At 46.5% G+C, this 15,848-nt stretch overlaps 2 protein-coding genes across 5 annotated transcripts in view; one reads left to right on the plus strand and one right to left on the minus strand.

Annotated features, from left to right (window-relative positions):
- UTP20 (UTP20 small subunit processome component) overlaps window positions 1-7,373 on the plus strand; it is a 63,405-nt gene extending 56,032 nt beyond the window's left edge. For 2 of the 3 annotated variants that reach the window (XM_065671466.1, XM_065671471.1), the window contains exons 56-62: window positions 1,139-1,271; window positions 2,453-2,652; window positions 2,885-2,956; window positions 4,344-4,610; window positions 5,205-5,331; window positions 6,518-6,663; window positions 6,973-7,373. In XM_065671466.1, the coding sequence (XP_065527538.1) occupies window positions 1,139-1,271; window positions 2,453-2,652; window positions 2,885-2,956; window positions 4,344-4,610; window positions 5,205-5,331; window positions 6,518-6,663; window positions 6,973-7,128 (1,101 nt within the window). In that variant the 3' untranslated portion in view covers window positions 7,129-7,373. The other variant, XM_065671479.1, reaches the window with a different exon arrangement.
- Window positions 7,374-7,819: 446 nt separating this feature from the next.
- On the minus strand, window positions 7,820-15,557 carry ARL1 (ADP ribosylation factor like GTPase 1). 2 transcript variants are annotated; one of them, XM_065671517.1, is made up of 6 exons: window positions 15,313-15,557; window positions 11,367-11,476; window positions 10,092-10,173; window positions 9,070-9,181; window positions 8,188-8,366; window positions 7,820-7,998 (listed from the first exon to the last, which is right to left on the minus strand). In XM_065671517.1, the coding sequence occupies exons 2-6, from the start codon at window positions 11,455-11,457 to the stop codon at window positions 7,968-7,970; spliced, it is 495 nt and encodes a 164-aa protein (XP_065527589.1). In that variant the 5' UTR covers window positions 11,458-11,476; window positions 15,313-15,557; the 3' UTR covers window positions 7,820-7,967. The 2 variants fall into 2 exon arrangements, with proteins under 2 accessions (XP_065527589.1, XP_065527578.1); XM_065671506.1 differs by having other exon boundaries at window positions 11,367-11,504.
- Between the last annotated feature and the right edge of the window lie 291 nt (window positions 15,558-15,848).

The following is a 15,848-nucleotide window of genomic DNA, read 5'->3' on the forward strand; positions in this document are numbered from 1 at the left end:
CTCCTTACCCCACCCTCTATCAGGTCTTTGTGGAGAGGAACAGTTTTTGACATAACCCTCAAGTCTCAGGCTTTTGGTTTTTACTATGAGTTGGTGGGTTGACAGCATGTAGCATCAGGAGTGTTGAGGTAGTCTTTCGTGATGTGGCAGAAGAGGGACTTCTATTTGTTGTTTAAAATGGAGTTATAAAAACCACCATCAGAAAGAACAACAAGGTGCACAGGTACATCGGGTTGGGTTAGAATCCATTTAGCTTGATAACAGGCAGATGATCACACTGACAGCATTTGATTTCTCTAGGTGTGGAAGGTCAGGAATGCATTGCTTGTGACTGTCTGCTTTGTTCGGTCTTATCTACAGCTTTAACCTCCAAAGGAGTTCCCTTCCTGTACTTCAGACCATGGTTTTGTTTTATGGAAAATGTTTTTAGTGCACATGATTAACTGGGTATAACAAAGCTGCCTCAGGTTTGCTTGGCTTGTGGTAATCCCAAAGGGATCCCAGTGCTGCACTTGGGGAGTGGCCTTGTATGTTACTAATGTGCAAGGGCAACAAACACACTGAACAACAGAGAAGAACGTCCTGGTGTGTAAATTGACAAGGGATGAAAATAAAATAACTGCAGTGAGGAGAAATCCAGTGCAATAATCCCCTGTGCTGAGACATGGGTAAAGCACTGACCAGTTCTGTCAAGCCAGCAGGTGATTGCAGGCAGGGTGAGGGAGGACCTGACAGCGATTGAGTAAATCGCAGTGCACACAGTGTTGTCATAACAGTTTGGGGCTTCCCAGGTGACGTGGGCAAATCTGCGCTCAGCTTGGCTCTAGTAATGAGAATCAAATGTATAGATGTAAATGATACACAGGGTACATAATTGCTTGCATTTAGAAATGGAATAGTTTGTTACAGCAGCATCTATATAAAAAACAAGAAGAATGATTCTGGTAGCAGTCTCCTGCAGAGGTTCAGTCTCCAGAAGAAATGCTTTACTGGAGCTGCTTCTCTTCTGTTTATTTTGGGAACTGGGTACAAGTCAGTCTTCTGTTTGCAGGGTTGATCTGAAATGTATCTGGTAGCGTAAGTAAGCACTGTCTTCTGGTTCTCATAAGCGTCTTTCTCAACTTGCTGATTTTATTAGATAACTGAAGAGGAGGAGGAGAAAGCTGCAGATAGGCTGCTATTCAGCTTTCTTGTGCTGGTAACAAAGCTAATCACAGAATGCAACTTGATTCATTTAACTAAGAACAGTGAAGTTCTGAGCAATATCTGGGGTACGTATCAATTATTATTATTGCTGTGTTATAAAGATTCTTTGTGTGATATGTGGTTTTTCACACCCTGATATAAAAAAACAGACTTCATCCTACAAGGGTTGTGTGCTGCACAGTGCTAATACACAGCAGTTACTGGGCAGTGAAAGAGAAGATCTTAATGGGAAAGGTTACATGGCTGATGAAAACAAGACGCCCTCTGTCTCAGTTGCTGGGAAGTATTTTCTATTATCTCAAGAGCAAATAGCTGCAAACTGCTGCATGTTTGGCCATAATTACATCCTCTTGGATGAAAACATTCAGTTCTCCTGGGAAGATGGGATTTCTTGATGAGATCATACATACCAGCCAGCAGGCGATGACACACGCTAGTAGTGCAGTGAATGCTATGGGTCTGCCAGGATGTTAAAGCCTGGAGGTTGTTTTGATTCAAGCAGTTTCCCTGTGAGTGAAACCATGACGTCAGACTGGCTTACTGGCATTTTGTTGCCTTGTTTGTAATTGCTTCCTTTGCTGCTATTAAGTGGCATGGATCTGGCTGGTTAATGTCTTCAAAGAGTTGAGCCTGCCACGTGCCTTTAGTGAGACAGGAGATAACCCTTGTAAATCCTGGATTGCTTGGTGATGTGCAGCTTGGGCAGAGGCAACACAAGAAGGCAACTCCATCTTTTCTCTGGGGGACTCACAGCCTCTGTCCAGGGGTTTGATCTGACCATCTGCAGCCGGGCCAGCTCACCAAGTCTCACAGCAGCCAGTGCCCAGACATCGTGGGCAGGTGAGCTGTGGCACCGAGTCCCTGGGAGGGCCACAGTTACTGCAGACACAGGACTTGGCAGCCAGGATCAGAGCAAGTGTTTTTCTGTGCCATGCCCTTTTCCTGCCCAGTTGCCATCACTTTCCAGCAATGGCCCTGTCTTTGGATGTTTGGATGTGCTGTGCATGCATTCAAGAATGCCTGGTCACTGTGGGGACATTTGGTTACCTGTAGCTTTTAGCCACTCTGCTTTGCTGGATAGAGTTGCTAGGAAGTCGTCTTTATATATATGAGTATGTTCTGAACAGATGAGCACAGTTCATTTCCTTCCCCTTTTTACTGTAGTACGTGCTGTGGTAATTCTTGAGGGACCTGGTTATCTTTATGCTCTCACCGGTGTTGTGCTGAAAGAGGTTTTCTTCCCCAGGTCATGTCCAGTCTCACCTGTGGTATCCTCACAGCTGGGTCTGGCTGACAGCTACTGAGATCTTTGGCTTGTTGTTTGCATCTTACAAGCCAGAAGATCTTGTCAACAAGTGGAGGGAAAGAAAGGCAGGGAAGAGGAAAAAAATGTCTGCAGAGCTGTCTGCATCAACAGTCTTCTTGACTGCTGAATTGGACAAGAAGGTAATGATGTCTGTATTACTCCTTCCCTCCTGCCCATTCCTCGGCTGGGACATTAAAATAGTGTTACAGTTTGGCATGCGCATCTCTTTTGGTTGCTTGCCTGCTGCCTAAGTTTGATCACAGAGGAGGCATCCCCTGGGAACTGCCTTTGGTGACTGCAAAACATTGCTTTGAGTTTCTGCTACTGGCTCCCTTTCATGGAGTAACTTCCTTCCCTTTTTCCTGTCTCAAGATGAAGGAACTCGCATTTGCATTCTGCCATCAGCTGCAGTCCAAGTTCCTGGACCTGTCTCTGGGAGAGCAGGTAAGAGCAGGAGTGGGTTTGGGGCTGCAGGAGGGCACAGCACAGGCCCTGGCCCATGAACGAGGGGGTCTAACATTCTAGTCAGGACAGCAGCGCTGTGGCTGGTGGTGGCTCAGGACACGTGCACAGTGCAGGGCCTGCTGCTCTGTGCTGAGGGCATCTGAGCAGGTCTGTGTCTCAGGGGTCCAGCAAAGTCTCCCTTGTGGTGTCAGCCTGCTGAGAGGGGAAGGGCTGAGGGGGTGGCAGGGACAGAAGGGGAGGCACCATGCAGGGCCTCATCATTACTGGGGTCCCTTCTGTCAGGGAGAGTCTGGCTCTGCAGCCCAGGCTGGAGCAGGTTGGACAGCCACATTCTGGAGCAGGGACCCAGGTCTCTGGTGCTGGCTCCAAGCGCCTGCTCTGGAGCTCTGTCTTTGCTGGGAGCCTGTAGTCCAGCTTTATACCATTGCTTGATGGTCCGTCTCCACTGTAAACCTGGTTAGAGATCTCCTTTGGAGAGGCGGGGGCTGCCAGACATAGAGAAGACAAAGATAAGCAGCCCTGCCTCAGGGAGTACTGGAGCCCAAAAAGGGGCTCATGGGGAAAGACTCCCAAACTGTAGGAGGGTATTGAGGTGCGCCTTCCTGTTAAGAGCAGTATGCTCTGTCAAATATGGCAGTGGGGGAAGCTGTTACTGGCTCCTGGGTTGGCAGGTTTCTCTTTCAGATCTAGCCTTGGCTCTTACGTGCCCTGGTGTCATGGTTTAAACCCAGCTAGTAACACAGCACCACACAGCCGTTTGCTCACCCTCTCCCTGGGCAGGATGGGGAGGAGAATCAGAAGAATGTAAACACTGAGATAAGTAGAGTCTAATAACTGAAGTATAATACAAAACTACTACTACTACTACTACTGATTATGATGATGGAAATAACAAAGGGAGAAAATAAAAAACTAAAAGGGGAAAAAAACCCTAAACCAGTAAGTACAAGAGATGCACAATACAATTGCTCACCACCTGCTGAGCGATACCCAGCCTGACCCGAGCAGCGACTGGTGCCTCCAAGCCAACTCCCATCAGTTGCGGTGTTGGGCATGACGTGCTGTAGTATGGAATACCCCTTTGGCTAGTTTGGGTCAGGTGTACTGTCTTCTCCCTGCTGGCTTCTTGTGCCCCTGCTCACTGCCACAGCATGAGAAACTGAAAGATCCTTGATCAGGCTAAGTGCTACTGAGCAACAACTAAAACATCAGTGTGTTATCAGCACTGTTCTCAGACTAAATCCGAAACACGGCACTGAACCAGCTACTAGGAAGAAAATTAACTCCATGCCAGCTAAAACCAGGACACCTGGTGCTGACAGTGCAGGAACCCGCAGTGACTGACTACTCTGCTTTCACACTTCAGGTTATAAAGAATTTGCTTTTTGTGGCTAAAGTTCTTTACTTGCTGGCCCCTCCTTCAGAAGAAGGTAAAGAGGCCAAAGGAGACCTTGGCTGTGAAGTAAAAGAGCAGGAGGCCTCAGAAGATGAGAAAGACATTTCTGCTCAAGAGGAAGAAGAAAAAGAAGACAAAGAAGAGAAGGGCCAGCCAGCCACATTGCTGTGGTTAATGAAGAAGCTCTCTCTCATGGCAAAGCGAGAAGCAGCATATTCTCCTAAGGTCCCTTTAAAGGTAAGAAACAGGGTTAGACCAACTGCTGTTGATGTGGCAGGCACTTCCACAGGAGAGTGCCTTGGCTCTTTGCTCCTGGGGACCAGCTGCAGGGGGTGCTGGGAGCTGGTGCTGAAGGGAGGATTAGTAGGTGCCAAAGAAACAACATGTTTCAGTTCAGGATTCTACAGAATGGCCTGTGTCAGTCTGCTGCTCCTTGCTGATGCTTCCAGCCTTCTGTGGGGTGGTGGAAGAGTGATAAACCCAAAGACACCAGGCTGAAGGGGGCAGAGCACTGCCTTTGAGAGCCCAAGAGTGCTAGGTTTATGCAGGCAGGGAATGGCAGTGCAGAATTACTTGCTCGGGAGTAGGAGACGGTGCAGGAGAGCATCAGAAAATCTGTGGCTCCCCATGGTGTAGTTAGGTTGAACTTTCATGTCTTCAGCTGCCTCAGTACAACGCAGCAAGACCTTGTAACAGCAATAAGTTTCTGACTCAGGTGTCTGAGACAATGCCTTGTACATTGAACAGTGACATGTAGCTTTCTTCTAGCAGTTCAGTTAAGCAGTTTCCTTTCAGCCTTCCTTACTTCATGTCCCACACACTCATTTTCAGAGAAGCTGCATCTTTAAGTTCCTGGGAGCAATCTCAGTGGATCTGGGAAAAGACAGGATCAAGCCCTACCTTCCAGCAATTCTGACCCCTCTGTACCGGGAGCTGAACAGCACCTATGCAGAGCAAGGTAAGCAGTTTCCCTCACAAAGACTTGGTAAAGAGGAAAGTATGTCAAACCTTGCCTTGGCATGAACACCGCATCTCATTCCTTTTGTCTGTTGAGGCACAGATACCGTCATCAGCGAACTTCACCTACTTGTAGTCTAATGAGAGTATCAGAAATGAGGGGTGTATGACAGCTGAAACAAAAATGTATGTGTTGACAAAGCGTGGAAGAAGGTTAGGCAGGCTCCTGCATGCGAGTGGATACAGCTTGGGCATGTTATGTAGCAGAAAAAGTGTAGTACTCGAGGGTGGACTCATGGCGGCAAGATGAATGGAGCCCTTGCTGAGGAGAGGAACATTGTGGCTCTTAAGGAAGGCAGAACAAGGCTGTTGCTGAGTGTTGTTTTTTGAATTGCCATGTTAGATGTGCTGTGATGCTTGGGGCTAAAGATCCATGCCAGGTGGTTAGAAGCATGCTTCAGCTGCAGTGTAAACAGCAGATTTCACACAGCAGTGTCACCAGCAGATTTCACAACTGCAGGGTGTGTTTTACGGCACCTTGGGTTACTGTATAGTGCCAGGGACTGTACAAGTTGGAATTGCAGGTTGTTAGTGGTTGATAGATGTTTTCCCCAAGCTCCCCCTTTTGACACAGAGAAAATGATCTTTAGCGTGTGTCATGTGTGCAGTGACTGAAAGAGTGTGACCTCTGCAGGTAGGGAAAGAGAGCTGCGTGCCACAGGAATACAACACATGGTGTGTGCAGGCTGGCATACCACCCACCGAGCTGCGCACAGAACGTCTCCCTTCTTCCTGAATGATCCCAGGTCACTCTCTCCTGCTGACTGACAAGGCTGGAACCACCTCTATTTCTAACAAAGCCTATTCCAAGAGCCCTGATGGCTGTGTAAGCAAGCCACTTCTAACAACCTCTGGGATACCATTCTCCTTCTGGAAAAAAAAATAAACGCAAACCCTTTTGCTTCTCAGAAGCATTATTTTTTGTTTGCCTGTGTGAAGTGCCACTTGTGGTCCTCAGGAAAGCTGCTGAAGAACCAGCAGATTTCACAACAGCCTTTGCTCTAATCTCTGCAGTCTACTTGGGCAAGATGAATCAGTGCAGTCATCCTTTAATAAAGAAAGAGGAATCACTGTTTGGCTTTTGTTCCTTGCTGAAAAGATTAAGCAAGCTAATTTTGTTTTATTAGATCCAACACTGAAGAACCTTTCCCAAGAAATCATAGAACTGCTCAAGAAGCTGGTTGGACTGGAGGCTTTTTCACTTGCCTTTTCTTCTGTGCAGAAACAGGCCAATCAGAAAAGAGCCATCAGGAAAAAGCAGAGGGCTTTGCAGGTAAGATTCCACTTTATCATCTTCTGGGTAAAAGCATTAGGGTTTCTCTGAAGGCTTGAGAGCTGACCAGGAAGATGAGTTTGAGAACCTCCTGGGCAGGTTCTGGCTGATGGCAGTACTGTGCTTTCCCACTTACCTGAAGAGCAGTGCTGAACTTGGGCAGAGCTGCCAGAACAGCCTCAGAATTAGCAGAGCCTAAGAAAACCCATGTACTGTTTTGGCAGTGGCTAGTTTCTTAGGAAGTACCTAACGTCTACAGGGACAGTTGTTTGTTTAGTTACAAGTAACAACTGTGTTGTTTTTCACTAGACTGTAGCAAACCCTGACATTGCTGCACGGAGGAAGCTGAAGAGACATAAGAATAAAGCAGAAACCCGGAAGAGAAAAATAGAATCCCTGCGCCCTACTTACAAGGCCAAGAGAGCTCGAAGTCATGCACTGAAAGATTTAGCAATGGTGGAATGAAGAGGCTTTTCCTTCCTGGACGATTAATTTATAAAGTGATTTCAAGCTAAAGACCTAATTACTGTTAAAAAAAGTATTTCCATATTTTAATTGTATTTATTAGTATTTTTCCATATCCTCTTTTCATCTAGGATCTAAAGTAAAAGCTTTTCATTTTTTTTCAAGCCTGTATATTTACCAGAGCATGTACAGTTGAATGGACAAACCGCCATTATCTTTTATATTAAATTTTACTTCCTTTTTAAGGGAGGGGTTGATGTGATGACTGTTCATGCCTGTGAACATCCACACTCCTGAGGAGAAAGCAGACGCCTCCTGATACTGATTTGTGTTTGCTTCTGTAGCTGTACTGAGCAACTTCAGTGTCATTTCTGGCTAAGCTTAGAATACAGGAATAACAGTTCCTGAGGCTGGAAGTTAAATTATGGCCTGGCACATCAGGGCAGTGTGTAGTGACTGAAGGCATTTTATTGTCTCTTCAGAAAACTAATGGTACGCTAACAGCTGGAGGTACACTCATCTCTGTCACTGCACGCCACTGTCACAGCGTATCTGCACTGAAGGATGAGGAAGTACAACATGAGCTTAAGGGAATCAAGTGTTCAGCTATGTGGCTGTTTGAACTGGCAGCAGTTGGACCTGTTCCTGTAAGCAAGCAGCCTTGAGCAAGCAACACACCTCTGAGTACAGCTGACAGTTCCAGATTTTATTAGTGTTTTAATTACACAAATACAGTAGCCACTCAAATTCACCAGATCCATTTGTGGCCTGAAAATACCCAACTACAGAAAAAGGGATGATGGATGTAGCTGAAACTGCTCTGCAATGGTCACTGTGAATCACTGCCTGCTCTTCAAGGCCTCCACCAACCTACGGAAAAAGGTTAGGCAGCTTACTGAAAAGTCATTTCAATTATGTTGAAATACTTTTAGGAGAAAGGTTCTCTTTCTTCCCCTGTGGACGCCTGTCTTAAGTCAGATAGGCTTTCCACAGATCCAAGTCTTAATAAATACAGTAAAAGACATTTTTATAACAAAGCCTAGTTAGGCTGTTACTGACCATTCCATTGCTTCATCAAGCCCCGTGCCTTTGGTTGCAGAGGTTTTGAATATCTGCCATTTTCGGTCCTTCAGAGCCGGTAAGCCAAGCGCATTTGCCATTTCTGTGGGAGTCATGGCCTGCTCCATGTCCTGCTTATTTGCAAACACCACCAAAATGGCTTTCTTCAACTCTTCTTCCTAAAAAAAGGGGAATCATGCAAGAGATTGGTGTTGCATAGACTTTTACTCAGTTTATTTAAGCAGCAAAATCCCACAGAATGAAAAGACACTTCAGCAGCTCTCATAATGATTTTCAGTTTGCTGATTTTTGTCCTTCAGAAAATTCTTCAGTGGAAGAACAGTATTTCCTTTCAGTTGCTGGGATCAATTTCAAAATACGGCTGGTTATGCCTTATGAAACAAGCTGGTAGTTGGATTTAACAAGGCATATTGAAGAACTTTAAGGAATTGGAGGGGGGGGATAAAGTAATAATGTTTTGCTCAACTCATCTTCTTACCCTTATTACCTGTTCTACACATGTTCTTCAGCTTCAAAACACCGTACGATACTAATTACTGTTAATCCTTCAGGGCCTGAATTTTGCCACCACTGCGGTACTGAGCAGCTGTCCCTGTGGACAAATACATTCTTGGATGACCAAAAGGCTACATGGAACTAACTATATGGAACTAACAACTGCCCAGGCACTGCTGCACAGAACTGTGAAATGGCTGCAGCATGTTTAGTGCTTTTCAGTCACAAGTGTTGCATGGGCCTATGCTGTGGGCTGAAGTTTCACAAGTGAAGGTCAGTTTCTCCCGCTTCACTATATGAAATTTCACATTTGCTCCAAACAGAGGTTTAGTTTCTCAATTTCTGTTTCAATGCTTGTTTCCTTACCTCTAACATAGCAACAAGCTCTGATTTTGAAGTGCCAATTCTGTCTCGATCACAGCTGTCCACTACATAGATGACTGCATCTGTATTTGAATAGTAACACCGCCAATATGGCCTGCAGAAGAAAGATTTAAGTCCCAGTCATATAATTTGCACTTTGAACAGCACTTTTCAGCCAGATAGATAATGAAAACCAGATTACCCAGAGGAAGTGAAAACTGTCTGTGGGTGAAAGGAAGCACATCGTAGGTATCTTCAAGAGACAGAACAAATACTCTTGGGGTAGGGGAGGAAGGAGATGTTAAAAAAAAAAAGCAGCTTAAAAACAAGGAAAGAGGTGCTGCAGACAGACTTATTTGAGAATCAGCCTGCAGGACATCAGGTCCATAACTAAGGGACAGGAAAGCAAAGAACATTTAAACACAGAAAAATCTGAAATGACTAATACACACAGGCAAGTAATTAACAAGAAACAAAACCACCTTTTTCAGAATTATCTTACTGAAACTAAAAAGGGAAGGAACCTGCATGTTACTTATGCATTAACTGTGCTGCACCTCACTACCTAGTGCTCAGGAAGCAGTCATGAAAATGTCATAGCAGGGTACTGAAGAGCTCACTACAATTATGCATATAGCAACTCATTGCAGAACTTGTAAAGCTTGCTAAAAATGTTACTGTCTATACCTAAATTCAACCTCCTTGCTTTGCATTAAGAACATTCAAGTATCCCTTGGGGTTTACATCACTCACTTCCCTCTCAGAATGCTACACAATTGCCTACAATGCAAACTCGTTTTTCAAAGCAGAACTGTAGATAAGTGAAAACATTCACTTGTTCCTTTCCAACCTGTAGTCCAAACCAGGTTTCACTGAGTGAATTCCATCAGATGAAAGCACTCTCCTGACAATGGGCTGTTTTTAAAAAGAACCAATTTTAAGAAGTGCCAGCTGAGAGAATTCCAAGAACTTTGCACCTCTGAGAGACATTTAATTGTATCTTTTGATTTCAGGAGATCTTTTACCTTATGCTTGTCTGTCCTCCCAAGTCCCAGACTTGAAACTTCAGATTCTTGTATGTCACTGTCTCAACATTGAAGCCAATGGCTGAAACAAAGTTAAACAGTTTCACAGTTGGTCATTTCTCTTTATTTCTGAAGCACATTACAGCACTTAGTTTACAATAGCTCCATAATGAAGTTCATACCCTTTGCAAAGTTACCACAACATCTATGGCTCAAAATAATGCGACCATTTTTTCCTTTGAACAATAAAAACACATTGCAAACATATTGTAAAGATTTCTAACAAATGCACAGAAGTGTGCCTGAAATCCGCAAAAGAAATAAGAACAAGTGTTAAAGGAATGGCCTGTTTTGATAACCAAGTATACAACCAACAGCAGTAAACCACTAAATGTGTCCTTTGTGTCAACACCTCATAAGACCACAGCAGAACTAACTTCTCAGCAAAATACTTGACACTGTGGTATCTGGAAGATGGCAGTAGCATTACAGCACATCACATACGTGATCCGTTTTCCTGCCAGCCCAGAGAAACCCAACATAGGGAAATGAATGATGGATGCAAACTATCTAAAACTTATGGAGGCTTAAATAAGCAAAACCCTAGGGCAAAAGGACTGCGACACATTAAACTGCTGGCTTCCAAAAGGTAAAAAAGACCTGACTGAAGTCAGTTTATCATGGCCATTCAGAAGGAACCCAAGAGATATGACAGGAACTCAAAAGCCAAGCATCTCTTGCCTTTCAAATTACATGGAGTGATCCCACTTTGGCACACACAGCTGGTTGTTTGTTACAGGTGGGTACAGCTGCATGAATGCTGAGGCAGTTGAGGAAATTGGCTAGTTTTTTAAGTAAGCATCATCTGCGTTTTGTTACACTTTAGACCCTTGTCAAAAAATCAAGAAACTAAACACGTACAATTCACTGACACCATCCTATGCACAATAATGATCTCTAGAGTTCTCATTAGAGCTCTATTTGGAGACAAGACTTAGACAGTCAACAGTTAGCATTTACTGAACATTTATCTTCCAAATCACAGTAACAACCTTAAGGTCAAATATGTTTTGTTTTCAGGAGGACAGCATAAAATACTCCTTTATCTAGCACTTCTATAGCACGCTGTAATACTGTTGTGCAAAAATTCTTGAATACACCAGTGCAGGGCTCCCAGGGCACAAGATCCTTTTATTTCTGAAGGAAGCATGAAGCAAGTTCAGCTGACAAAGCTTATGTGTTAGAGCTACAGACAAACTGGCTGCTTTCACTTACTTGGAATGGTGGTAACAACTTCTCCAACTTGTAACCTGTAGAGAATCGTTGTTTTTCCTGCTCCATCCAGTCCCAGGATGAGAATCCTCATCTCTCGAGTTCCAAACAGACTGGAAAAGATGGTGGAGAAAAAGCCCCCTGCATAAAACAGGACAGAAGGATGTTTCAGTGTCAGCTTGGGATATGGAGGCTTGGAAAGGCAGACAGATCCACCTCATTTTTTACTGAGATACAGTATGTATCTTTGCTCCAGTGATAATAGACAAGTTCAGGCTGTTGCCCAGATACCTGTGTGCTGAATCACATTACATTTTCCTGTTAGTTTATGGTAGCTCAATCCAGCAAAATCACATTGCAGAAGCATCAAGCTTCCTCATTGTGATTACAGCTTTGTTTTTCCTCTTCTCTCATTTGCCAAAATCTGAGACAACTTCTTTTTTGTTTGTATTGGACTCTACCTGTTCAATGCAACAGGCTATACAACAACAACATGCTGAAGTCTGAAAGAATTCTTTCTGATGTTTATGGACTCCCACAGGAACATGCACTTCTTTCTTCTTAAAATTAAGTATAAAACAGTAGGTACATGTTAAGTCACAGTCCACTACCAAATACCAAACCCATTCCATTTATTTTTTTCCCAAAACTGGCTTGCCCCAAATTCATTTATTCTTTTAAGTTCCTGTAAGACTACTTGTGGCTAGACTAATACCGGATTTATGCCTACCAGATGTAGAATGTGCTAAGCCAGTAACAATAACATCTTTACCAATTATTTTTGTAACAAATATATCTGATGCTAAGTAATAATGTTGTAAATCCAGCTGCTAAACCCTGTAAAAGGTAGCGAAACAAACACCAAACAAGCTAGAATCACATTTGACAATGTGAAGGGATGCATTCAGCCCAACTAGAAGGAAGTGCAGCAGGAGGGCCAGGAGACCTCCTTGGATGGATAAGGAGCTGCTGAGGAAAATTCAAAGGAAAAAAAGGCTTATAAAAGGTGGAAGCAAGGACAAGCGGCCTGGGAAGAGTACAGGGATGTTGTCCGGGAAGCTAGGGACCAGGTTAGGAAGGCTAAGGCCCAGTTAGAATTAAACTTGGCTAGGGATGTGAAAGATAACAGGAAGGGATTCTATAGGTACGTAGCAAATAAAAAACAGACTAGGGACAATGTGGGCCCCCTGAAGAAGCTTTCGGGAGAACGGGCTACACAGGATTTGGAGAAGGCTGAGGTTCTGAATGACTTCTTTGCCTCGGTCTTCACTGGCAAAGGCTCTGACTGCACCACCCAGTTCTTAGAAGGTAGATGCAGGGACTGTGAGAATGAAGACCTTGGGCCCACTGTAGAAGAGAATCTGGTTTGAGACCGTCTTAAAAATCTGAACGCACACAAGTCCGTGGGACCTGATGGAATCCATCCGCGGGTCCTGAAGGAGCTGGCGAATGAAGCTGCTAAGCCACTGGCCATCGTATTTGAAAAATCATGGCAGTCAGGTGAAGCTCCCAACGACTGGAAAAAGGGAAATGTAACCCCCATTTTCAAGAAGGGGAAAATGGAAGACCCGGGGAATTACAGACCAGTCAGTCTCACCTCTGTGCCTGGCAAAATCTTGGAGCACATTCTCCTGGAAGGCATGCTAAGGCACATGAAAAACAACAAGGTGCTTGGTGACAGCCAGCATGGCTTCACTAAGGGCAAATCCTGCCTGACCAATTTAATGGCCTTCTATGATGAGGCTATGAAACTGATGGACAGGCGTAGAGCAGCTGATGTCATCTACCTGGACTTGTGCAAGGCGTTCGACACTGTCCCACACAACATCCTTGTCTCTAAATTGGAGAGACATCAATTTGATAGGTGGACCACTCAGTGGGTAAAGAACTGGCTGGCTGGCCACACACAAAGAGTTGTGGTCAATGGCTCAGTGTCCGGCTGGAGACCAGTAATGAGTGGTGTCCCTCAAGGATCAGTGTTGGGACTGGCCTTGTTCAACATCTTTGTTAGTGACACGGACAGTGGGATTGAGTGTGCCCTCAGCAAGTTTGCCGATGACACCAAGCTGTCTGGTTTGGTTGCTATGCTGGAGGGAAGGGATGCCATCCAGAGGGACCTTGACACACTTGTGAGGTGGGCAGATGCCAGCCTCATGAAGTTCAACCATGCCAAGTGCAAGGTCCTACCCCTGGGTCAGAGCAACCCCAGGCACAGCTACAGGTTGGGCAGAGAAGAGATTCAGAGCAGCCCTGCAGAGAAGGACTTGGGGGTGCTGGTCGATGAGAAAATGAACATGAGCCGGCTTCACTGTGCGCTCGCAGCCCAGAAAGCCAACCGTATCCTGGGCTGCATCAAAAGGAGCGTGACCAGCAGGTTGAGGGACATGATTCTCCCCCCTCTACTCTGCTGTCATGAGACACCCCCTGCAATGCTGCATTCAGCTCTGGGGCCCCCAATACAAGAGGGAACTGGACCTGCTCAAGTGAGTCCAGAGTAGGCCATGAAGATGATCCGAGGGCTGGAGTACCTCTCCTACGGAGACAGGCTAAGAGAGTTGTGGTTGTTCAGCCTAGTGAAGAAAAGGCTTTGGGAAGACCCTAGAGCAGCTTCCAGTACTTAAAGGGTAGGCCCCCTACCCTACCTCCAAGAAATATGGAGAGGGACTTTTTTTATAGGGGCGTGCAGGGACAGGACAAGGAGGAACGGTTTTAAACTGAAAGAGGGTAGATTCGGATTAGATAGAAGGAAGAAGTTCTTTATTGTAGAGTTGGTGAGACACTGGTACAAGTTGCCCAGAAACGCTGCAGCTGCCCCATCCCTGACAGTGTTCAAGGCCAGGTTGGATGGGGCTTTGAGCAACCTGGTCTAGTGGAATGTGTCCCTGCCTCTGGCAGGGGGGCTGGAACTAGATGAGCTTTAAGGTCCACTTCCAAGCCAAACTGTTCTATGATAAATATATCAGAGGAGAGTCAAATTAGAGAAGATTTGTGACTAAAATCTTATTGAAAGAGGTTCTGATGAAAACCACTCCCCGTGTTTGCCTTTCTAGGCATCTGTGATGCCTTTCCAGGGAAAGGAGAGACCAATGAGCTACATGCTTATGCATAAGAAGGAATTAAAACAGGTTGCTTTACTTCTTCTAAGCCCACCCCATCACAGAAGCCATGCACACTACACACCCGGAAAACAAAGAGAAGGCACAAGGGACCACCCGTCAGCGTTTTGCATAGTGCTGCTCAAAGCGCTGTTTACTGTGAGGCAGGGAAACAACCTTAGAACTGAGATGCAAAAAGTATTTCAACGTTAGTATTTCCAGTAGAAGGCTACTACGGACGCCAAAGAGATGGCAATTCTTTCCTCTCAGTCAGTAACCTTACTGACTGCCAGACACTTCTCCTTCCTCCTTACATGGCATTTGGTTTTCCCACACTAAGACACTGCTCAAACACCATGTGCAACAGGGCAGATTTTTTTCTAATCACTTAACCTCTTGATTCAGGGCCTCTTGCTGTCCTATTTACTATTCTAAGAAACCTCTTTCCATAATTAAGTTTTTATTAGCAAGCCATTACACGGGTGAATCACAGTTTAATGTAGCCAAGTCTCAGGCGTACAGAAGCGTTACAACAAACGCATGCTCCGGAAGCAGCGCCGCAGGAGAGCCACACCGGCACCCGGTGCCCGCCAGCCGGCAGGCACCGCTCCGGACCAGCAGCTCAGGGTGAAGGCGGGCGGGCACGCACCGCTCCCGCCGGGCAGGGCCGGGCAGTGACGCCCTCCCCGCAGCCCGCCTCGCCCAACACCAGCCAGCCAGCCGCGACGGCGGCACGGCCACCGACCCCACGGGCCCCTTCTCCCCTCACATCGACACAGGCCGCCGGGGGCGCGGCGGGGTGCCGGGAGCCCCTCCCCGGGCCTGCCGCGGTGCCGCCGCCCGCCCCTCCTTACCCATGCCGAGCCGGTAGGCCGCGCCGCGGCTGCCGCCCCGCTCCCGTCTGGTGCGCTAGTCCGGCCGCTGCCCAGCACCCGCGGCCCGCAGCCTCCACGTCTCAGGGGCGGCGAGTAAACGCGGCGCTGCCTCCCCGCTCGCCGTTTCGACACGGAGACGGGAACAACTCGCCCTCCCCGGCTGAGGACGGGAAGGGCTGGGCGTGGGGCTCCCCGTGCGGGTACTCGAGCACGGGAAATGGAAGCAGAGGAAACCGCTTGTAAATAAGGAAGGGGGGCGGGGGTGAAATGTGGCGAATCTGCGGCGCCGGCTGGAGCGGGGTGCCGGTTGAGGGGCGGGGCCCGGCCACGCGCGTGCCCTGAGGGCAGCACTTCCTGCTCGACCCAGTGCGGCTGGTGGGGGGGTTTCCTCCTCTCGTCCCACCCCACTGTAAGATCAGCGAACACACACACACGTACATGCACGTACATACATCCTCCCCCGCTGCCAACGGTGTGTACTGCAGCTGAGGGAACGCCAGGCTGCCGGAGGGTTA

The sequence above is a fragment of the Lathamus discolor genome, chromosome 1 (genome assembly GCF_037157495.1).
Source record: "Lathamus discolor isolate bLatDis1 chromosome 1, bLatDis1.hap1, whole genome shotgun sequence".
In the NCBI taxonomy this organism is placed as follows: domain Eukaryota; kingdom Metazoa; phylum Chordata; class Aves; order Psittaciformes; family Psittacidae; genus Lathamus; species Lathamus discolor.